At 43.9% G+C, this 25,710-nt stretch overlaps 1 protein-coding gene across 1 annotated transcript in view; it reads right to left on the bottom strand.

The window, feature by feature from the left end:
• RFC5 (replication factor C subunit 5) overlaps positions 1-16,263 on the bottom strand; it is a 32,967-nt gene extending 16,704 nt beyond the window's left edge. The window contains exons 1-5 of the mRNA XM_083151469.1: positions 15,891-16,263; positions 9,476-9,540; positions 8,642-8,778; positions 7,104-7,183; positions 6,433-6,506 (exon numbers count right to left, since the gene is read on the bottom strand). Coding sequence (XP_083007595.1) covers positions 6,433-6,506; positions 7,104-7,183; positions 8,642-8,778; positions 9,476-9,540; positions 15,891-15,940 — 406 coding nt within the window. The 5' untranslated portion in view covers positions 15,941-16,263. The remainder of the gene's footprint in view (positions 1-6,432; positions 6,507-7,103; positions 7,184-8,641; positions 8,779-9,475; positions 9,541-15,890) is intronic.
• Between the last annotated feature and the right edge of the window lie 9,447 nt (positions 16,264-25,710).

The following is a 25,710-nucleotide window of genomic DNA, read 5'->3' as shown; positions in this document are numbered from 1 at the left end:
CTCCAGCAGCCCTTTAGAATAGCACCCACTCCAGTGGGCACCTAACACGAACTGAGGAATCTGGGATGCAGTAGGGGAGGAGCCTACCCTCCAAAAGCTTTAGGATAGGTGCCTGGCTCCTGCGGACCCTCCTACATCCCAATGTGAAGCTGTGTCACCAGGACCATTGAAAGAGAAAATATGTTACCAACACTGGATTGTGTATCATAAATGCAAAAGAAATGTGACATACTATATCACATGCTTTACATTTACACAACACCTTCTATCTCTAATCCACACCTACACATTTATCCAATATTCTTCATTGCTTCTCATATCTAACCTATAACAATCCACGCTTCCTACTATTTACTTAATACATGTTATTCTAATGTATGTTGTTTATTATACAGTCGGGCAAAAAAGTATTTAGTCAGCCACCAATTGTGCAAGTTCTCCCACTTAAAAAGATGAGAGAGGCCTGTAATTTTCATCATAGGTATACCTCAACTATGAGAGACAAAATTAGGAAAAAAAATCCTGAAAATGACATTGTCTGATTTTTAAAGAATTTATTTGCAAATTATGGTGGAAAATAAGTATTTGGTCAAAAACAAACAAGCAAGATTTCTTGCTCTCACAGACCTGTAACTTCTTCTGTAAGAGGCTCCTCTGTCCTCCACTCGTTACCTGTATTAATGACACCTGTTTGAACTCTTTATCTATATAAAAGACACCTGTCCAACACTTCAAACAGTCACACTCCAAACTCCACTATGGCCAAGAGCAAAGAGCTGTCAAAGGACACCAGAAACAAAATTGTAGACCTGCACCAGGCTGGGAAGACTGAATCTGCAATAGGTAAGCAGCTTGGTGTGAAGAAATCAACTGTGGGAGCAATTATTAGGAAATGGAAGGCATACAAGACCACTGATAGTCTCCCTCGATCTGGGGCTCCCCGCAAGATCTCACCCCGTGGGGTCAAAATGATCACAAGAACGGTGATCAAAAATCCCAGAACCACACGGGGGGACCTAGTGAATGACCTGCTGAGAGCTGGGACCAAAGTAACAAAGGCTACCATCAGTAACACACTACGCCGCCAGGGACTCAAATCCTGCAGTGCCAGACGTGTCCCCCTGCTAAAGGCAGTACATGTGCAGGCCCGTCTGAAGTTTGCTAGAGAGCATTTGGATGATCCAGAAGAGGATTGGGAGAATGTCATATGGTCAGATGAAACCAAAATAGAACTTTTTGGTAACAACTCTACTCGTCGTGTTTGGAGGAGAAAGAATGCTGAGTTGCATCCAAAGAACACCATACCTACTGTAAAGCATGGGGGTGGAAACATCATGCTTTGGGGCTGTTTTTCTGCAAAGGGAACAGGACGACTGCTCCGTGTAAAGGAAAGAATGAATGGGGCCATGTATCGTCAGATTTTGAGTGAAAACCTCCTTCCATCAGCAAGGGCATTGAAGATGAAACGTGGCTGGGTCTTTCAGCATGACAACGATCCCAAACACACTGCCCGGGTAACAAAGGAGTGGCTTCGTAAGAAGCATTTCAAGGTCCTGGAGTGGCCGAGCCAGTCTCCAGATCTCAACCCCATAGAAAATCTTTGGAGGGAGTTGAAAGTCCGTGTTGCCCAGCGACAGCCCCAAAACATCACTGCTCTAGAGGAGATCTGCATGGAGGAATGGGCCAAAATACCAGCAACAGTTTGTGAAAACCTTGTGAAGACTTACAGAAAACGTTTGACCTCTGTCATTGCCAACAAAGGGTATATAACAAAGTACTGAGATGAACTTTTGTTATTGACCAAATACTTATTTTCCACCATAATTTGCAAATAAATTCTTTAAAAATCAGACAATGTCATTTTCTGGATTTTTTTTCCTCATTTTGTCTCTCATAGTTGAGGTATACCTATGATGAAAATTACAGGCCTCTCTCATCTTTTTAAGTGGGAGAACTTGCACAATTGGTGGCTGACTAAATACTTTTTTGCCCGACTGTATATCTAAGTTTAGTTCCTTATACAATTACATGAGTTAACAACTTTGGTAACATTAGTCTGCCAAAATACACTGAGCACAGCAGAGCCGTGGCCTTTTTTCTATGGAAGAATAAAAAACCCATACAACAATATGATTTAATTATTGGTGTTTCTTTGCGGCTGCAAAAACATATGGGTCTGGGAAATTATCCTGGGCCCTGTGTGCTTTTGCACGAAAACTGGTATATTTATATGCGAAAAAAGGACAATAACTGAACAATTGTGAACATGCCTGGCTTTTTTCAAAGATAATTGAATTTGGCCCTTATATCTTATTCCAGCAAGTATTCTGAACTATGAAAAGGTGTCCACAACATCATATCTAAAAGAGAAAGGCTTTACTTTCTGTAGTTTTTAAAAACATTTAAAAGAAACGAAAAATGGGATTTTGTACTTCCCGTTAAAACCTTTTCTCCGATTCCATAGGCGACACTGGAGTTCACAGTGGGGAATAGAAGGGCAACTACCAGGAGCATGGGCACTTTAAGAAATTAAATAAGTGTGGCTGACTCCTCCCCTTCTGCTTCCCCATCCCAGGCAGTCTGAGTAATCGTGCCTGGAGGGAGCTAGAAGAAAACATACTTCCGAAGAGGAGGTTAAACTTTACACATCCTAAAATACAAAAAAAGAACAGGAACAGTGAGAATGGAAATTTTAAACAGAAGCAACCACACATAAAATGACCAGGGAGTTCCAACAGACAACCGGAATCAACCCCGGCAGGAGATTCCAACTTAAGAGGAAAGTAACCTGAATGTGCAGCAGAGCAGTGTCATAGGGCATCCAGTGTTACCTGTGGAATCGGAGAAAAGGATTTAAACATTATGTACAAAATCCCATTTTCTCCTTTATCCACTAGGCGACACTGGAGTTCAAAGTGGGGACGTCCCAGAGCTCCCATCACGGGCAGGATGGCGCTGAGATCCTCCCAACAACGAATGGCCAAACTGGTAAGCCTGGGCCTTGAAGGTGTCAAAACGGTAGAACTTGATAAAGGATCTCTGCAGGACTAAGGAGCTGCCCTACATAGTTGTTGAGCAGAGACCCATCAGGCAGCTGTCCAAACGATCGCATTGAATGTGTTGTAATAGAGGAAGGTGGCACTTGTGAATCAGCCACGTACACCTGACGAATGGTGAGGCGGAGCCAGCTAGCTAACGTTTGTTTAGACGCCAGCCAGCATGGTTTTGCAGAGTTGTACAAAACAGTGTCCGATTTCCGTATGGAAGCTGTCCTGGAGACGTAGATTTTAAGGGCAAGCACAACATCCAGAGATGCGGAGGCAGGCACAACAATCTGTTGATGTGAAATGAGGACACAACCTTAGGAAGAAACGACGCCTGTGTTCGCAATTCCACTCTATCATGAAATTTTAAGAATGGCTGACGACAGGACAGTGCACTTAAGTCTGACACCTGCCTGGCTGAAGCCAGCGCCAAGAGCAGGACGGTCTTCCAGGTAAGGTACTTGAGGTCTACTGGATCCAAAGGTTCGAACAATGGAGATTGTAAGAACGACAGCACTAAATTTAAGTCCCACGGTGCCATGGGAGGTCGCAAGGGGGTTGAATTCTCAAAACTCCCTGAAAGAAAGTCTGGACTTGAGGCAGCAATGCCAATTTTAGCTGAAAGAAAAATAAAAAAGGGTGGACATCTGTACCTTTAAGGAGCCTAGGCACAGTCCCATGGAGAGTCCAGCCTGAAGAAGGAGCAGGTGAGCCAGCTTGAATGCCCTAGGTGAGACCTGGCGACCATCGCACCATGAAATGTATTCTCTCTAGATATGGTAATAGTGAACAGAGGTCATTTCTTTTCTAGCACGCAACATGATGGGAATTACCGCAGAGAGAATAGCCGCCTGTCTGAGTATGGACCTTTCTGTAGCCAGGCAAACGGCAGAGGCCATGGTCTGTAGACGAGCAGAGATGTACCAATACCTGCGTGGCAGTCCGGTGCTATAAGAACCGTGACCGTCTCTCTGCAAATGTGTAGAAGAATCCGTGGTAACATCAGAAATGGAGGGAAGAGAAACTGGTAGATCAATGGTATAGTGAGTGCGTTTACCCCCACCGGATCTAAGTACAGGGCCCAACCTCCGAGGCTGGTGTTGGTGGTGAGAGAAGGGTCCAATCCCAAATTCAAAACCTCCTCCCCTGCAGGAGGTTCGAGAAGTTGAGCCATCAGGGTAGGGAGAGACGAGCCCTCGGTGTAAGAGTGACCCGCTGATGGAGGGTGAGATGAGAGCCCGACCACTGGTGAAGCAGACAGAGCTGGAAAGACCTGGAGCGGAAACAACGTACTGGATCGCTTCGAAAGCAGCCACCATCTTTACCTGAAGGTGGTATCACAGGTGTATAGTCACCCGCCGGTGTTGTAATACCAACCAAACTAAACGTTGGATCAAGGCGACCTTGTCTGCTGGCAAGAATACTTTTTACTGAAAGGTGTCTATAATCATTCCTAGGAACGGCAAACATTGCGAGGGATGGAGCTGCGACTTCTGGAAGTTTAGTATTCACCCATGTTGGAGGACGACACGTCTGTTGGATATTGCAGATCAGAATTTCCTGTGAAGACACCTTTAGCAGGAGGTTGTCTAGATAAGGCACCCCTGTTATGCATTGGGATCGTAGCAACTGCATCATGACAGCCATGATCTTAGTAAAGATTCTGGGTGCTGAGGACAGCCAGAACGGCAGTGCCTGAAATTGGAAATGGTGTTCTCGGATGGTGAAACGCAGAAACGCCTGATGTGCCTGCCAAAATGGGAACATGAAGGTATGCGTCCTTGATGTCCAGGGACACCAAGAACTCCCCCGGTTCAAAACCTGCTATTAGAGCGTAATGCAGGCATGTCCAAACTATGGCCCTCCAGCTGTTGTGAAACTATACATCCCAGCATGCCTTGCCAGAGTCTTAGCATTCCCTAATAGCAAAACTGTGGCAAGGCATGATGGAACTTGTAGTTCCACAACATCTGGAGGGCCATAGTTTGAACATGCCTGGTGTAATGATTCCACCTTGAACTTCACCACTCGCAAGAAAGGGTTGAGATCCTTTATGTTTAGAATGGGTTGTGCCGAGCAGTCAGGTATTGGCACAAGAAACAAGATGGAATAAAACCGATGCATACGCTGGATGGGTTGTATTGGTACCACTCTGGCCTTTAACAGTCTTTGGACATCAGGGCAGCATCCTTGTCTCCAAAAGCTGCTAAACCGGTTGTAAAGAACCGATGCAGGGGTGCTATTTGAAAATCTATTTTGCAACCAAAGGCTACTAAATCCCTGACCAAAGCGTGCTGACTGGATTGGAAGCAGGCCTCGTGGTAAGTCGCAGATGTGCCCCCATTATAGGATCCCCTAAGTGGGATGGAAGCACGTCATGCTGAGGGTTTTGAGGTAGTCTTAGCCTCCTGGTTAAAAGTAGCACAAAATAAAATATAATTCAAAAGAAAATTTCTATTTGCCCTGGAGAGATTAATATGAGCACCTAGCTCCAGCAGGGCACAATCTCAGACTGACTGAGAAAAAGAAGTAGAAAGGGAGGAGTTAGCCACGCTTCTTTCATTTCTTAAAGTGCCCATGCTCCTGGTAGTCACCCTTCTATTCCCCACTGTGATCTCCAGTGTCACCTAGTGGATGAAGGATAAAGACATTTATAATTTTTAAAACAATTGCAAGGTCATTAAAAAAATGTGCATGTGAAGGAACCTTTATTAAAGGGTTCCAGATTAAAAAATGTCTACAATGTTTATATAGACCAGTGGTCAGGGAACTCGGTCCTCATTACCCCAAACAGTGCATGTTTTGCTGCCAAGCAGGTGCACAGGTGTACTAATAACTGTCAGACACATTACATAAGGTCCGCAGGTGGAGTTAATTATTTCAATTGTGATTCTGTGAGGAGACCTGCCAAACATGCACTGCGTGGGGTAATGAGGACCGGGTTCCCTGACCACTGATATAGACAGTCAACAGGTCATCAGTGACAAAAGGTCAGCATGGAAAAGGTCGGCATGAATTTTAAAGCACAACGGAATATGCTGCGCTATATAAGAAAAGGTAAAGTATAAAAAAAAACCTTGTCACCTTTTTAAGTGTCAACCTTTTGTCAAAGTTGACCTACTGATGGGTCTATCGAGACACTGAGGACTTATCATTTGGAGACCATTTCAAGACCAGCAATAATTGTATTAGAAGAGGCAAACATCCTACAACTGCTGAGCGGCTAAGTAACTTTAATTAAATACAGCAGGTTAGCAAAAGCAAAAAGCATGACAGACATGAATTCAGCTGCTGAGCAGAACGACTAAGCAGATTGTTATGTCTATCTCGACTTGGTAATTTTGTAAATTTTCCAGGCATATGGCATTGGGATAGTCTGCCATGTTACCTCGTCTCAAAGCATTCTGAGCATCTTGAGTCATTGCATCTGCTTCATCCAAGATCACCAGCTTGAAGCCTTTTCTGAAATAGAAAGGAAAGAGAAAAGATGGAGAAGAGGGAACCAAGATTAAATACAACTGCTTCCACTGTATATTTGACAGTCTAAAATAAGAAGGATAACATTTTTTTGGTGTCAGGGCTAAGTGACCAGAGTTGCCTGATTATATTTAAAAATCCAAGTGTATGTATTCACATACAATATTTATTTAGTTTCTTATATAGCTCAGCAAATTCCGTTGTGCTTTGCAAATGGAAACAGTGATAAAATAAACTGGGTAGTAACAAACCGACAGAGGTAGGAGGGCCCTGCTCACAAGCTTACAGTCTATAGCATGGGTCCTCAAACTGCAGCCCTCCAGATGTTGTGAAACTACAAATCCCAGCATGCCTTGCCACAGTTTTAACACTCCCTTATAGCAAAACTGTGGCAAGGCATGCTGGGATTTGTACTTTCACAACATCTGGAGGGCCGCAGTTTGAGGACCCATGGTCTATAGGGTTGAAAACAGACATAAATTGAAGAACCAATGATATTTATGTATCTAATAACTGCTGTCTAATTAACAAAACCACATTTTAAACATACAAATTAAAGAATTGTTTATTATATAAACTTACTTAAATATTGTTCTTGTGCTGGCAAAACTTAATATGGGGCCTCTCACAATATCTATCCCTCGGTCATCTGATGCATTCAACTAAATAATATGGAAAACAATAGATGTAAACATGTTTCCAGACAATAGTAATAAATTAAATATATTTTAAGATGTAATGTAAACAAAAGACATTTATTGATCTCTTAAAAGCTATGCCACTAAGTATATAAATATCCAGAAAGTGCATAGGTGTCTTAAAATGGCTACCAAAATCTCCATACGACATTGTCTAGGCTCCCACCCTGTGCTTCCTTTCTCTGCAGCAGTTGTTCATTTTATGATCCAGTGTACTATACGGTTACACACCTTAATAGTAGCCTAGTTGATTTGGTGTTCCGTAGTAGTGCCCTAGTCCATTTTATGTTCCATAGTAGTGCTCATTGTATGCCCCATAGTAGTGTCCCTAGTAAGGGATGTGGTTAGCATTACAATGGTAGTGATGCCCACATCAAGGAGGATGGCGATATCAGAATCCTATTCCAATTTTAAGTAAGTGGGTTTCCATTGCTGTGTGGCTGCATGCAAGCCTCACCACCAAGTGCAATTCCAAGCCTCGGGCGGATTGATGAAAAGAACACAGACACTAGACTATGAAGCAGTGAAAATGTGTTCTGTAGAGTGACGAGTCCCACTTCTCCGGCAGTCAGATGGGCAAGTAAGTTTATTTATTATTAATTATTAACAGTTTCTTATATAGCGCAGCAGATTCCTTTGCGCTTTACATGCGCATGTGTGCAGAATGGTACCCTTTCTGACTGCATTATGCCAACTGTGAAGTTTGGTGGAGGAGGAATAATGGTAATCGGGCTGTTTCAGGGTTTGGGCTAGGCCCCTTATCTCCAGTGAAAAGCAATCTTAACATTTCAGCATACCAAGACATTTTGGACAATGCTATGCTTTTAACTTTTTGGCAACAGTTTGGAGAATGCAGTTTTTATTCCAACATGACTATAGTCCTTTGCTTTATGCAATCGGGGACATGACCTTGGTTTGATGAGTTGTTGTGGAAGTACTTGGCTGGCCAGCACAAAGCTGTAACCTCCACCTCATTGAGCACATTTGGGGTGAACTGGATTGGAGATTGGGAGCCAGGACTACACATCCAATATCAGAGCCTGACTTCATAAATGCTCTTCAGAATGAATGGGCACAAATTCCAACAGAAACACTCTAAAATCTTGTGGAAAGCTTTCTAAGAAGAATGGAAGCGGTTACAGCTGCAAAAGTGGGACCACCTCCATATTAAAGTATATGTATTAGAATACAATGTCATTACAGTCCCCATGGGTGTAATAGTCAGACCTCCAAATACTTGTCTCCATACAGTATATGTAAAGAGGTATATAACATAATTGGTTTACCAAACTGTGTCTGCTTCATCTATGTATCACTCTTACACCCCAATATTTTAGTTTTCCAGGATGTTTTTGAAACTTAAAAACTAAATAACAAAATAAAAAAAGAAATACATAAATTCACACCAAGTGAATAAAGTACCTCTAAAACCATGGAATTGAATTCTTTGTCCTTGTAAAGCTGTTTTGCACAAGCTAGAATAGTGGAGGTCTTTCCGGTCCCAGGGGGTCCATATAATAAAAGATGAGGTAATTTGTCTTCACTGATGAATTTCTGAACTGATAAAGAAAACCGTAAACAAACACAAATTATTGCTCATTAATGCCATGTACCATAAATATGAAATGATAATTTGGGAATCCAGTAAAAGTGTATACATGTCCTTTAATATCTTCTAAAAATACTGTATAGTATCCTAACTTAATGGCTATGCAAATATGTGGGTTACTAAATTATGTTTTAATAGCATCATGAGATTAAGCTACATTACGGCTTATTCCTAAATAACACCCCCCACAGAGCTTTATGCGATCCACCCTGCTCCTATCTCGCCTCGCACCACTCCGGACACTGCTGTATGACTCCAGGGGTTGCAGGAATTGTCAGATGCTGGTGTATTTCTGCAGGAGGTGGAAAAGGTGGGTGGTTGTCAGCCATTGCTGTTGTTTGGTGTGAAGATGGGGGGTCCTAAAATGGGGTATCTTCCATTTGGTTCCTTGAGGTCAAAATCTTTTTTTATTCTCCTGCCCCCTGCCTGCAGCTCCCCACATCAAGTGCCAAATCATATGTGAGCCCTCCCGGGGAGCTGAAGGGAAATCAGGTCAGACTTGTCCATCTGATAAATTGGCCTAGTGTATGGGGGCCCTAAGGGACAATTTAGTAAATTTTATAGCATGGCTACATTTTAGTTTAAGTAGAAATAACTGCAGTAAGCAATGGGTTTATATTTACCAACCTGTCTCCAAAACAACTTACTTGTACTCAAGATGTCTTGATGAGAGATTAGATCATCAAGTGTTTGGGGTCGATACTTTTCCACCCTGCAAATAAATATTTTTTACATTCAAATTCTTAACTTATAAACTACAGCTGAACAACTCTAAAGTTACTTCCCACAATAATATACAGTATTCCCTATACAGGTTGAGTATCCCTATCCCCCCATTTTGGAATATTTTTATATTTGAATGAGGTATCTTGAGGTATCTTTAGGTCGTATAAACACACATACACACAAATATTTTAATTGTGCATGAAACAAGGTTTTAAAACCTAAAACAAGGTTTGTGTACAATATCAGACACTGAATTTGAATGCCAAGCAATCATTTTCTTGCACATATTCAGTGCCATATCATACATATCATTTCCATAGTACTGCCAGTTACTGATGTAACCAATAGGTTTTTAGCAAAAAACAAAAGTACATTTCGGTGGCTATGGTTTTCAGAATAATTTGGATAACGGATATTTAGATAAGGGATAATAATCCTCATTTTTTAGAATTCATATACAGGTTAACTAATAGTATTTTTTATTACTAGGTTTACCACAGTGTTTTGTTATCATTGTATGTTATGCATGTTATTTAAACATCCCGTATCTCTCCGCAGCCTTTCTATGGTTTCCATGGTAATGGTATACACTCTAGCAATGACGCATTTGACACTGGTGTGCCATGATGCCGGGCAGATGTTCCGTCCTTCTCGATACCGCTTCACTGGGTAAAAAGGTATGTTGTTTATGTGATTGCATTTATTTAAGACTTGAAAACAGTTGTCAATACAACTGAAACATTGACCAACCTTTGGTGGTCTCGAGTTTTATTATTGCAGTTCCGAGTGCTGCACCTTCCTCTACCTGTATTTGCATCCTGGTGCCCTCTGTGAGAAAAAGCTCAGTACACACACATAGATAGATAGATAGATAGATAGATAGATAGATAGATAGATAGATAGATAGATAGATAGATAGATAAAGATGCAGCACTCCAGGCTGGTATAGTTGAAAAGTAATAAGGTGATTTAATATTAGCACTTTGTATAGTAACGTTTCAACAATTTAATGTTGTCTTCAGGCTAACAAATACACAAGTGAACATACCTAAATAGTAGCTCATGCCACGTGAGGCAGGAGTCAAGCTCACCCCAGCCTCACGTCAGGATGATGTCATCACCTTGCAATGCCGTGTTAGAATTAAGGTTCTAATTCAGGTGCTGTGTTTGGGATTGTCTCACCTTTAAAAGCCATAAGGTACTTGGCAGGTGAGCTTTAACCCAAGAAAAAAACACACGTTCATTTTAGCTAGGATGTGTAAGCAGTTGCCAGGTTCCTAAGAAAACCAGTTGTTAGTGTAGGACTTGCAGTGAAATGGGGTTCCTTGGTGATGGGCTGCAAGCTTAAATGCATTGATCAATTCATGAACTAAAACCCCATTATTTATTTAATTGATTATTTGAATGTAAGGTGAGTTAGTTTACATACACACATATACAGGTACACCATTGATAATCCAGCACCCTTGGTTCCAGCACTGTGTCAGGTTATTGGTGGTATATACAGCAGCATCCTGACAACTTCCCTCTCGCTGCCTAAACCGTAACCTCCCACAGCCTCAATGAGCCTTCACCTGGAACCTGATGGATCCAGATTAAAAAGGTGCCAGATAATCAATGGCAGGGCTGGACAAAGTTATATAAACTTTAAGAGCAAGGATGAAAATTTAGGAGCCAGATAAACTAATAAGAGGGACAGTGCGCCCCAAAATTTGCACATGCCATAATGCCCATTACACGTTCTACCAAACACTAGAATGCCAATTACCTATAATACCACACGCAGTAATGGTTATTACAGATTATCCCACATAAGTGGAGTTTACCTACATGCTCATTGCTATGGGTTTTGAAGCTTGTTGCCAGGGTTAACATGCACGAGTGGGGCTGCATGCTGGAAGCCGTGCAGCCCCACTCGTCCAGCAAAAAGCGGTGGCACTGGTGGGGCTCAACGGTGCCTCGGATAAGTTGAGGTGTGGCTGTGGGGCAAGACATGCATCCCAATGGGGTCTTTTAGCAGGTTGTGGAGGGTGCTAAGCCCCTGCATGAGAAGTAGGTAGCCACTGATCTGACAGGAGGGGGAGACAGGGGTCAGGCACTGTGGGACGCTGGTGTGCCAGGAGGGGGAGACTGTGCCCGGCAGGAGGGGGAGGCGGGGGTCAGGAACTGCAGGAGGCTGGTGTGACAGGAGAGGGAGACAGGGGTCTGATCTGCCGCTGATCTGACCAGATTCTGCTCCCACCCTTCCTGCAAAAAAAAGTCTCGTGGCCATGGCGACTGGGTTTTTTCGAGCCCTGATCAATGATGTACCTGTACCAATACAGTCTACTACAGACCTCTCTACTTTTACAGGCAAACCAAATTCTGAATACAGCTCACCAAAGTAGAGGCAATTCAATCATCAATGTGTTCTGCCAGCATCCTACATTAATCGCACACTGTAGCGTTAATAGGGACAACCTGCAATATTGACACTACTGTAACTGGATTATTTGCTCAGCTGGGTATTGTGGTGATGCCATATGGCACTTCCTGCAGAAATTATATTTTCCCCAATGTTTGAAATATGCATTACGAACCCAAACATGCAACTCATTTTGATTCTACTAATACCTATTAGGTACTTTCAGTGTTGCAGGTTATGTGTGTATGTAAAAGCTATAGGATCAGCTTTAAAAGAAAACCATTCATCAGCAATATTACACTTATACACAGCTGCAGTCTATAGTCTGAAAAGTAACATGACCCAGAGAACTGCCAACAGAATCTTTGCACCACAAGTGTCATCCAAATTAAGAAGAGATGTGCATAATGTAGCCAATACAAATTAATAATAACTGTGGTAAATAAATAGGAAGTGCTCCAATTATGAATTTTCTGGTTGCTCCATGAAATTTACACAGCAGCTTAGAACTCGTCATGAGACAAAATTTAAATTTGCCCTATTTGGCCAACCTCAGATTTTTAGGCATAGTCTTGGCACAATTTTAAATAAACATCTGAAAATAATCACTTATCCAAAATACTCGTGGTCCCGAGCATTTCGGATAAGGATACTCAACCTGTACTAGTACATAGGAACCTCTCTTATTTGAAAGCTGAGAATGGCATCCTAAAAAAAATGCCATGCCTAGAGACACAAAAATTACTAGCTTTTAGGATTTAAAAAGATGGCCAAATTTTGAAAAGGAAGCAAGTAAAAAAAAAAAAAAAAGGAAAATAAATTGTGGGTTGGAACTGTTGGAATGTAAGGGAAATAAATATATATATATATATATATATATATATATATATATATATATATATATATATATATATACACACACAGTATATATTTTTTTTTTTTTACATGGACAAGCAACCGATGTTGGGGTACTTTGTATGGATTGACCCATTGAGGTATCTAGAGGTAATGCATACATAAAGGTTTGGATCCTGCTTAGGAGTGGACATTGAAAACCAACCTTTGCCAATCCCATAGAAATACTTTTTGACATCAATTGCAGGTCATTCAAAGGTTGCTAAAGATCGAATGCAGCTTTACGATACCCATTCAATAGCTGCCGACCTTACATGCTGCACTTCTACACATAGTAGAATGGTTTTGATATGATGGCTAGTTACTTGATTCAGTGTCATAAGCCCTGCAACTATTTGATGGCAGGTTTCTTATGGTCTATCCCTAATTTGATCAATAATTAATATTGGGCATTAGCCAGTAAATAATTATATATTTTTTTTCCATAATTGTCAGTGGTGGAACTTGTGAGTTGTTGGCCCAGGTGCAAAAATACAATTTGGGCCCCCCTTCTTCACTCCAACCTAAGTTCACAGTATGCAACATTGGCAGAGGGTGGCAGCAGTGGCCCCCCTAGTCCTCATGGGCCATGGTGCAATCAATGAACCTGCTGCACCAATGGTAGTTCTGCCAATTCTATTATTTTGTATTTATTTTGTTAAATAACTCATTGTTAATTATAAAATGTTCCTTGGCAAAAAAACTGCACTTCAGGATGAATTTAAATGGACCTATTCAATTGCAGTGATTTTTCCCCTAGGCGAAAAACAGGTCCCCAAGACACGTAGATTCCTCTATCGGGAATCTACGTGACTTGACATTATCCATTTTAGGTTGAAATTGTGGGCATTTTCACCAGAGATTTTAGCCTTTTTGATGCCATGCCTCCGCAAAAAGTCCCCTTTTCCCCCTTGCCTACACATCCTGATTGATTATACATTACTTAAACATATCGCAGTAATAGTCCATACCCCCCTCAAAAATACACATATTCGTTAATAGGTTAAAAAACAATTCGTAAGTGCATAATTCCAATTTTTTATTAAACATTGCTATTTTGAGAATCACAAGTTAATACATGGCGTTTGATACAGCAATTTTTCTTAAAACATATCAGTTGTTGCAGCACTGATGATACCATGGGCCACTGCTTGAGCTCATGACAAAGGAGACAGTAATGACAGCTGGACCCACAGCCAGCTTGGCTGACAGGGGAAAACAGTTGTATACAGAGAACTTGCTACAACTGGCCCCAACAAATAAGACAGAAGCTGTGTGGCAGATATATGCTATACAGTACACTCACACAAATCTGAAAATATCAAGTGACTCCACATACATGAAATTTACGTCCCTAGTAAATGCTTCTTTATACGTGTTTAACTTCATCATGAGATACTGTTCCTGACACCCTCTAAAGTTGGGTACACACTGGACAACACATTTAGCCAGGGAGATTAGCAGAGATGGGGCCCAGCATAGGCAAGTGCATACATATTTGCCAATGATGGGCGCAACAAAATCGACAGCAGGGGGTGATGGGATGGGACCATACTGCATTCCTCATCATAGCCCCCCCTTTAGCTATGTCTCCCTGCAGGGCCAACAGATGATGGCCCACTTTTTTTTTGTAAAAAATGCCGAAATCTCACTTTTTATAGGATGCGAATTGTGGGGGAAAAATTTGCACTTCCTTCCGTGAATTCGCACATTTTGACCTGGGGACTTTTAGTCACACTTCAATTCACATGCAGATATTTTCCCATTATAAAGTATACAACTCGTAAATTTAATGGCATGCGATATTTGTTAAACGTTACTAAAAATCGCCACACAAATAGACCAGGTTCTGACAGGCGAATCTGACAGAACCATGCACAGGTCACTGATATTAGTTCCAAGGGGGCCCACTAATGCTGCATCCTGGGACTTGAGGTTTACCAAGTCCCAGCATGCGGGGGAGGCCTGCTGGGACTTGTAGTTCGCCTGTAAAAAGCAATGTTTTTTAACTATCAGCCCAGCGTCCACATCCCCATGCTACATTTATTATTTTTTCTCTATAATGTCCACACACAGGGTGGGATTCTCTAATAAATGCAGCTGCACATCACTAGCATTCGCATAGTTAATAATTGCGTATGCACTAACATATGATTATTAACGCTCCCTGGACCCTTAACCGGCTCCGCTACCCACTCCCTGCTCTCGGAAGAGGTGCAGGGAGGAGATCACTGGTCCGGGCAGCACAGCAGGAGGCTGCCCAGACACAGGAGAGGGGGCGGCGCAGATCATCGGGGGATGTGAAGCCCATAGGCTTTTATGGGGTTACGCCATCTAGAACTGGCGTAACCCCCTGCAGTAAAGCCCTGGCGGTGGGGCTTTGCTGCAAATTAAAAGATTTTACAGCATTTTTTGTTGGGTATGGGTAAAAACCGGACCAGGACAAAACCCCCGGACCAGACATCAAACTCTGCATTTTGGAGCTTGTAGCGTCCGGTCCGGAGGGTGTCCTGTCTGGGGGTTCTGCCTGTGACACCTGTCACCAGGTAGAGGAGGAGGGGTAGAATAAAGTCTTCCTGTATGGTCCGGGCATGTAGCAAAAACCGGACGGTCCGGACCCCGGACCACAGGGGGAGGCTGTAATCTCCCCTTCCCCATGTCCCTGATAATAGCTATCACAGGGACCGCCCCGGACAAGACACTCCCCGAACAGGACACCTCCCAGACCGGACCCTATAAGCTCCGGACTGCAGATTTTGATGTCCTGTCCGGCGGTCCGGAGTCTAGTCCGGTCCGGTTTTTACATAGTCCCTTTTTTGTTTGCAGCATCTCACCCACAGCTTCATGTGTACTAAAACAAATGATGTGGCAAAGAACACACAGATCTGCGAGAGAACATACACTGTGTGCCCGCAACTAATGCTCCTCATCCAGCATACGCATACTCTCGCTTCATTCACCATAGAGTAATGTGTGAGTGAGTGCAGCGAGGAATATCACGCACTCGCCTCATACATCACGCACACCGGACTCCGTACCATGGTAGATTTCTGCTCTGGCGAGCCTGCACCGTGGATCCCGGAGCCATGCTTGCACTGTAGCGGCGGCTGGTGTGACAGCGCTATACACACAGAGCGCAATCTCTTCCGATTTGGCGCCTCCCGGCCCCACTTCCCGCGAGAGGTGTATGACGGAGGCGACCCGGTAGCAGCTGCCGCGGAATGTCTCTGTAGGTACGAAGTGCTGTTGGGCCGGCTCTTTCCCTGTAACAACATGTGTGTTCTGCCTGGCATTATATGTACCCGGTTACAGTTACATTCTCCGGCATAATCTCCCTCCGGCCCCGCGTGTTCGCTGCGTGTAAAATGTAAACAAAGTTGAAGAATCTGCGCACGCGCACACTGACTGCATTTCCCGAAACGGAGGCTGGTCACGTCACGTGGTGCCGCCGCCGCGTACTCCTCCCACCCGGCCGGAGTTGTTGCGTCCGGACTCCGGAGCGTACAGCTGCCTGGCCTGAGCAGAGAGCGGCGTAGTATCATTAGTGATTTTGTAGAAAAAACTTGCGCCATAGCAATAGCACTCCTCATGTAGAGGTGATTTCCCGGCCCGCCAGACAGCATAGGTTCTGCTCTTGGGCCTTTGTGATTGCAGTCGCCTGTGCACAGGTTCTACAACTCGGTCCTCAGGACCCCACACAATTCGTGTGTTCCGGGTCACCTGTAGACACTACTGTGGTTCCATGGTGCCCCTACCGGGTATCCTGTAAAAGTGACGTGTGGGGTCCTGTGGACCGAGTTTGAGAACCACTGGGCTAGTGAATTGGTGAGTAGGGTGTGTTTTAGCACAGGTGAAGATCATGAGTTATGTTGGAAGTGCTGAAACAATGATTTTGGGGCACATTTATCATGGATCGCACTTACAATGTGATCGTGGCAGAATATTACTGCCCAGGATTGTATTGTAAAATGCGATTCTATCACCTGAATGTATTGTCCCCCACTTGCAGAGACTATAAATATATATAGTGGAGTGGGCTTATTATTCATAATTTTCTGGTGGGAGGACGTCTTGCTTGACTGCAGATATCTCCAGTTCCCGAAAATAGATTTCTTAGATTTTAATGGAATTATAAACTAGAGAATCCCTCCTACCAAATGGTATTGGGGACTAGGGGATCAGAGTTCAGGAGGCAGAGCAATCTGCCAACGAGTATATAAAACTACATACCAGGTGTGTGGAGCTGGAGCAGTAACCAGCTGCTGGAAGGCTTATATCTCTGGTTCTGGGAACAGTAGAGACAAGCTACTAGTGTCCATCAAAGGGGAAAGGGGGGGGGGGGGGCTTTTGGAATATACCCTCAGAAAAACTCTGTCATACAGAACAGGCTTGGATGGGGACCACTTGAAGTCAGATATCTCCGGTTCCCAAGGGACGATTTTTAAAATTCTTGTACCCATGGAAAGAGAGGACCCTCAGCTTTCAGCCTAGGGTCCTTAGACTGGGTACTCAGAAACCCCCCCCTGCGTGCGCTACTGGGTAGCCCATGGATGCGATGCGCTGCTGCATGATGTTCATATATATATATCGGGCAGCTTCGCATCCCACATAGAAACCTATGGGGGGTGCAGGATGGATTGGAAATTCCTGCTGCAATCCCTCCTGATACATTCGGGGGATACTTAATTTTTGCAGCTAACCCCCGAAAACGAGTGCTTTCAGGGATTTAATATTGAATGATAAACTGGCCCCTGTGTCTTTGGGCTGCCACCATAAATGCTCTATAATTGAAGCATCTTTTTCCAAATGCATTCCTCCCAACATGACCCTCTCCAGAAGGGACAGAATGCTGGGGACTATGTAAAAGCTGGACCTGGTTTAAACCCCGGACCGGACATCAAAATCTGCAGTCCGGGGCTTGTTGTGTCCGGGGGGGGGGGGGGGGGGGGGATTACAGCCTCCCTGTGGGGGGATTACAGCCTCCCTGTGTGGTCCGGACATGCCCGGACCATACAGGGAGCCTTTATTCTCCTCCTCTCCCTGGTGACAGGTGTCACAGGCAGCCTCCTGGACCGGACGCCACAAGCTCCGAACTGCAGATTTTGATGTCCGGTCCGGCGGTCTTGTCCTGATCCGGTTTTTACCCATACCCCAGAATGCTCTGTTCCTGGACTTCCCTCCTAATTTATGATTGTCATTACCTGTGTCGAAACTACTTTCTTATTCTTTAACCTGCTAAGAGGGGAATGCAATCAAAATGTAAAGCTGGGTACACATCTATACAATCGTCGGGCCGTTCTTCCGTTCTGGGTCGGACGGCCGTTCAATTGAATAGGTGTGTACGCTGTCCCGTACGATCGATAAACGGTCTTGTCCGTCCATACTCGGTCGGTCGAAGGTTCTTTGCTGTTTACTTTTCATCCGACAGGACGGGCCCATATCGGAACAAAAGTGCAGTGTGTACGCATGTTCGATCGATATGCTGGCCATTCTTGCGACTATACTGCCAAAGCTGGAACACCCATGTGGGCGTTCCATAGCTGCATCATCTCTCCTACAGCACAAGAAGCGTTCACCTCTCCCCATGTATATTTAAAGAAATAATCATAATATACATGCACCCATCTTTATAGCAGGTCGCCGTAAAGTACACTATAATAGTGCCACAAAAGTAATGAACTGCGCTAATTGCTGCAGTATGGTATATTGAGTGAATAGCAATAACATAATAAACTAGGGTAAATCAAAAATGTACAGTATAGACTACTGTAGCTGCTGCAGTGTAGTATATTTAGTACATTGCATTCAGATAACACACTTGAATAAATCATGTGTGGAGGTGGCGGGGTTAATATGGTTCACGGAGCCGCGGCTCAGATAGTGAAGCCGCTGCTCATGATATATATGTGCATGCTGTCAGACAACAGATACAGGATTTGAGCAGCACAGGCAGTCAGACAAAAGCCCTTAAAAGGGCTAAGGATATTAATGCACAGTCGCTGTCATTTCAATTTTGCATTAAGTAATGTAACACACACGGTTAGGAGCGCCAGCACGGCTAAAGGATGCCATATAAATGCTATGTATGGATCAGCCAATACAGGTAGAGGTGATCCTAGTCATTGAAAGTCCACATGATGTCAATATTCGTTATATCTGTGAGAACCGACAATTGTGAAATAGAGAGAACAGGGGTGCAGTACTGTGGGTGGTCTGAGTGCGGCGTCCCGCTGCTCAGACAGATGTGAAGTCTTCAGGCACCTCTTTAGAGTATTGGTGGTCAGTGGTTTTCCTCCCAGCACCTCCCAGCATTTCTGTATCCCACCTCTAATTTCAGGGAAAGCGTCTACAGTCAGTTGGCAGGCACAGATACGGCAAACTGCTATAAAGATGCGTAAAGCGTCTACCTAGTCACTTTGCCGTATCTGCCCATAGTCACCCTGCCGGCTGCTATAAAGGTGCAGAAAGCGACTATCTAGTCACTTTGCCATATCTGTCCATAGTCACCCTGCCGGCTGCTATAAAGATGTGGAAAGCGACTACCTAGTCACTTTGCCGTATCTGTCCCTAGTCACCCTGCCGGCTGATGCGTACCCCGTCTTTATAGTGGTCCACCTATATATTTTGTTTAGGTTCTGTAATCACGCCTCTTTGTTTTGGTATGCCCTTAACCCAGCCCATTAGGATAATTATGTTTATGTATATCGTGTCAAAAGCCCAAATCGGGAGAGTGTGTACGATGGTACAATCTTTGGTACTTGTTTCCTAGCACGGCCACAACGATCATAATCGCGGTCATCGGGGGTAAAATCGGGGCCATCGCGATTTCCCCATAGAGAACAATGTTAAATGCCTCAATTTACCCGCGATGACCACGATTTCCCATAGGAAACAATGTGAAATGGCTCAATTTACCCAAATTATCATAGGAACAATGGTAAATGGGCCAAAAACACCCCTGAACATTGAAATGTCCCCCCAAAAGTAGTTTACGCCACCACGTGATCAACGTGAACCCGAAGCGTGGCGAGCGCAGCGGTACGCGTCCTCTGACCTTTTCATACCCCTACTATCCACTAGGGCGTGGAGTGAGAATAGAATAGTGTGGCGAGCGCAGCGAGCCACCGAGCCCGAAGCGTGGCGAGCGCACGCGGATACCTGTGAAGCCCGCGAAGGGACGCGGATACCTGTGAAGCCCGCGAAGGGACGCGTTTACCTGTGAAGGTATCCGCATACCCTCGCGGGGCTCGCTGCGTTCGCCACGCTTCGGGCTCGGTGGCTCGCTGCGCTCGCCACACTATTCTATTCTCACTCCACGCCCTAGTGGATAGTGGGGTATGAAAAGGTTGGAGGACGCGTACCGCCGCCCCTCGCGGACTCGCTGCGCTCGCCACGCTTCGGGTTCACGTTCATCGCGGGGTGGCGTGAACTACTTTTAGGGGGACATTTCACTGGTCAGGGGGGGTTTTTGGGCTTTCTGGCCCATTTACCATTCTTCCCTATGATGATTTGGGTAAATTGACCCATTTAACATTGTTTCCTATGGGAAATCGGGGTCATCGCGGGTAAATTGAGGCATTTAACATTGTTCCCTATGGGGAAATCGCGGGTGGACCATTTAAGCATTTTTAGGCGCACACGACGCGACCGACCCGATTTTTCACTGTTTTCAATGCATTTCAATGGAAAAATCGGGGGCATCGCGTCGGTCGCGTCGCAGGCCACTCAAATTACCCCCGATGGCCAAGATTTGTGGCCGTGCTAGGAAACAAGTACCCAATTTTTTTCTTGCGACTGGACGGGAGTACATCGGACGTCGCAAGTAAAATTGTACAGATATGTACACACGTATCGGCTGTTGTTTGTGGACGGTCCGACGGGTCTACGGTTGGTCGAACGGTCGCAAGAAAACAGGGATTGTATAGATGTGTACCCAGCTTAAGAGGGAAGTCCAGAAACAGGGCATTCTGTCCCTCCTGGAGATGGTCGTGTTGGGAGGTATGCAAATGGCTGCTGTTTGGACTTCTGTGACTGTGCCGTTGTTTTTATGGGTGTGTACACAGATGTGATATCAATGATTTAGCCTTAAACTCTCTGCTGAACAATATAGGGCATACACATTTAATGATATGTGTACACAGCTTTAACACTTGTGACCCAGGACCTATATCTGCAATATACCACTATATTCCTGTATGCTACCTTCATTTGTGACCAACTGGAGTATTGCGACCATAAATGCTTATTTTACGTTTGATTGCAAAAGTAAGCAGACTCAAATGCATATTATTTATGAACAGTTTCTTATATAGCGCACACATAATCCGCAGCGCTTTACAGAGAATATTTGAACATTCACATCTGTCCCATTGCAGTTTACAATCTATATTCCCTGCCACATGTACACGCACACACAGACATTCTAGGGTTAATTTTGTTGGGAGCCAATTAACCTACCAGTAAATTTTTGGATTGTGGGAGGAAACCGGAGTCCCCGGAGGAAACTCACTCAAGTACGGGGAGAATATACAATGGTGGGAATTAAACCCATGACCTCAGTGCTGTGGGCAGTAATACTAACCAGTACACCATCCATACTGCACATGTATGAAGACGTAAACAATAACCCTTAATGATCCTGGACTGTTTCCCAAAGATTCACACTGCGTACACACTTGCCTATGCGCTCCCTCGTGTACATGCACAGATGACATGGTGAGTCATTTACAACCTGGGATTGTGTTTCGTTCAAGACATACACACTGAGCAATATAATAAACAATATCACTCTGAAGTGCCTGAATTAGCAATATTGCTCATTATATCGCCCAGTGTGAACAGGGCTTTAGTGATAAAGTGGCCCATTTACCATAGGCTTGCATATACAATGCGAGTGGTAGTGGTAGCTTCGGGACCCGATGCAATGCTGCCCACTATTCAGCAGTATCGCATCCCCCAATAGAAACCTACTGGAAAGTGGCTGTAAGTGGGGCAAGATTCCTGCTGCGGTCCCTCCATATTACATTTGGGAGGTACTTAATATTTTGCAGCTAACCCCTGAAAGCGGGTGTTTTTTTCGAGGAATTAACCGCAAACATTCAATAGTAAATGGGTCCTAGAATGCTCAAGAGCAGAGTCTGAGAAAGACTGCTGCCTGTGTCCTGCCCAGTTGGGGTTGTAAATGTCAGTCAGGCTGTGATAGCAGTCAAAGAGCACAGTGTGCAAGGAAGCCAGTGCGGTTCAGCATCTAAACCTGTAGCAATCAGGAAAGACCACCAAACGAATGGGCCCCATACATCAGCAATCACAATTTATGGATTTTCAGATATAGGGATATTTTGGCCAGATAAATGGATTTTACAATCTATCTGACTTTGCCCACACATTACAGATTTATTTCAGTGATCGGCAGATTTTTCCATCTAAGGATTGCATCTTCATATCTGGAAATTGTCTCAATTGTTCGTCATTTCAGCTGTTCATAATGTAAATAGATGAAGAAGACGAATTGGGAATACCCACACATATAAAAAAGATCTGCAGATAATACCAGATTATTAAGCATGTTTAAAAACCTGATTAAGCAATCGATTGGCGATTTTGATTGGGATTGCCAAAAGGGGGAGCCCACACATCTAAAATTAATTGTGGCAATCATCTCCATATCTGAAAATTGTCACAATTAATTGCTGATGTATGGGGCCCTTTAGATTATTGAACAGATGTCTGTGGGCCTTGAATGCGAGAAGGCAAGGAAGCTAGTGTTCTTTTCTGCAAGAAGCAGAGAGAAACAAATATTTTGGAGACTTTGGCCCTGATTATGGTTGACTCGCAAAACAGCGGTATTTTGCTGTTTTGTGAGCCAACTAATGCTGCCCGCCACCTGTAGAATGCCCGCCCCCCGCTGGATGCTGAATGACTCCACAGGCCAGCTGCCCACCCCAGGAAGCCAACCCATTTGCATGCAAACCCCACCTGCATGAGGGAGGGGTGTCCAGGACCCTCTAACCCCCCTCTCAATGGCACTGAATATAATACAATAAACAGACTCCCTTAAGTGGACCCTTAACCCCGTGAGTGGTGGGTTTTCCTGGGGCAGGATAAACTTACAAGGGTAGATTGGTCTTGCCCCAGCAAAACCACAAAAGGGGCAGTCACTGCCCTCTCTTTGCGGCCTCTTGGAGAAGTTTGGGGCGAATTGGGGGGCTCAGGTGTTCGGGCGCTCAGCCATTCGTCTGGTCTTGGATTCCTGTGTTTGGACACCGGACGGCCAAGTGCAACCGATCCTCACCGAGCGGCCCTGAACCTCCCTGAGGGGCAAGCGGAGGGGGGGTCACAGACAGAGGGGATGGTGGTATGCCAGTGGTTCACCGCTGGAAGCACCACTGGCGCACCCTTTCTTTACAGTGGCATGCATGGAAATTTATTGGGAGAGCCCGCTCAACCTGAGAAATTTCCGGACATACCTCCGAAGGGGTTAAAGGCCTATAAGGGTACATTAAATGAAAAACATTTTCACTTTATAAAACTTTTCAGAACTGCATAAGCATAAACTTTCACCCAGGTGGTACAGGAGTTTGCTTTTACAACCATGTGGGAACCTGGATATTAGATGTGCTTGCTGATCGATATTTGGATGATGCTACCCAGGTATTAACATCCACCACCTATATACGATTGCAAATGACTTATAGGGGGAAATTTACTAAAGGAAATGTGTAAAAAATAGGTGTAAAAATAGGTGTATTTGTATCCAGAAATACACTTATTTGTGACATTTTCTGTCCCAAAAATACGGCAATTCGTATTGATGTGCTATCAATACGAATTGCCGTATTTTCGGGATAGAAAATGTCAAAAATAAGTGTATTTCTGGATACAAATACACCTATTTTTACACCTATTTTTTACACATTTCCTTTAGTAAATTTCCCCCATAATATAAGGCCCCATACAGTACTATTTTTTTTTATATTGTATTGTGTTGTAATCAGGGAATAAGCATGGAGATCTGCCTTTTTCTTGTCTAAAAATAATGCAATCAAGCCAGGCCTATGAGAGGCCCTTTCTGGTATGCTGTTACACTTTATTCGGGTTGTTTCCATAAACAGAATATTTTACATTGGAAATGCACTGAGTGTTTTTTAATTCTATTTTTTGGGAGAAACAAGCCATTGAATATACATGAGTAAGGAGACTCTTTGAAGAAAATTACCCGACTACAAACACATCTTATTGACCCGTGGTTGATCCAGACCTAGGAGAGGTCCTTCTCTGGACCGGGGTGAATCTTGACATCAATACGTGGAAGAGTTAAGACATAAGGACTAAGGATGATTCCTGAACGAAGTTTTACTGTGGTTTTAGTTGTTCCCAATTACGCGCACTGGTGCCATTATTAAAGACTTTTGGTGGAGCTCCGATCTCCCATCCACGGAGCTCAACCATCCCCGGCCTCCGGAGCAGCATGACGGTGGCGGAGGAGGCGAGCGGAAGGAGGAGGCTGGTGAAGCGAGAGCGCCGAGAAGAAGGCTGGGGAAGGAATGTTGCGTGGAGAAGGCTGGGAAAGCGAGGAGTGCCAAGGAAGATCACCTTTATTTCCCTCTCTCAAGTCAGGACACAGTGAGGAGGACCCAGCACACTCTGCGACTCCCCCCCCCCTTCTCCCTGGCAAGGACAGGAGGCACATCGGCCGCGGCATGACACCCAGAGAACGGGACAGGGTCACGACTGTTGAGCAAGTTCGACCACCGTGACCCCCAGATTGAATACCCCCCTAAGTGTCTGAATGTACTAAAAGGTCCTAATCGACAAGCTATGCTAATTCCAATGTCGTTTGAAGGTGGTGAAATATTCATTTAATCAATGTTTTTATTTTAAAATAAACTGTTGGGATATAATGTTTTTCATGTACATCTGGTTTAAGGATGAGGCTTTGTATTAGGCCATTTGTTTTATCAATAAGGATGATACCCACTGATACCCACCATAAATTATTCATGAGTTGTTCATCCTACCCATGAAAGTACCAGTCGAAGTAGCCACTTATTGAGTAACTCGTAGATCAGGAACTTGCAGAGGGGAATTACAGATGAAAAAAGAACAGTAGTTTGAAATAGGAAAATATATTGGGTAAGTGAGATTGGGAACAAGTAAGGGATGATAGAATACAGAGTCCATGGGTGGTATTCAATGCCACAGCGAGGGGGATATCTACAGCGAGAATGGCTTATTTTCGGTGAGTCCACTGAATTTTGTGGCAAGCCCCGTCATTTTCATGGCCACACTCGCCGTTTCCACCTTGCCGAAAGGAACCAGTGAGGTGGAAATGATGAGTGAAAGGGAGGGAGTTGAATAATCTGACGATGAGCTATCGGCATTGCCCTCAGAGCATTGAATACCCCTATATAATATGACAGTACTGTATGGTGACATTTGGTAAGCAGTCAGTTTATTGCTTGGTAAAATAGATTAATAAGAAAGATGCCATTCTGATAAATAAGTCAAGACAGAATACAGTAATAATAGTTATTTGTAAGCAACAATGTGTAGAATTACTAGGTGAAGTTGCAGGAGTTTTTTTTTTTTGAAAAAAAGAGTGGAGCAAACTCCAGTTCTGCTGGCCATACATTGTGACTAGACCAACTTTTATCCAACTAGTTAGTTAGTTAGTTGGACTGAAAATCTGGTACTGTATGTTACCAGCAATTTGCTCACACACCCTGGAAAATGGATAAAAGCATTCATTTAAATTGTTTAAATCATATTCAACTACAGGTCTTTGTTTCCAAAATTGGCAGTAAATTACTGAATTAAGAATTACATTTGCTCCCATCTACATTTTAATTTAATCTAGTT

This window comes from Crinia signifera, chromosome 1, assembly GCF_055691185.1.
Source record: "Crinia signifera chromosome 1, ASM5569118v1, whole genome shotgun sequence".
Lineage (NCBI taxonomy): Eukaryota > Metazoa > Chordata > Amphibia > Anura > Myobatrachidae > Crinia > Crinia signifera.
Note: the sequence above shows the minus strand (reverse complement) of the source record. Positions and strands in the feature narration are given on the sequence as shown.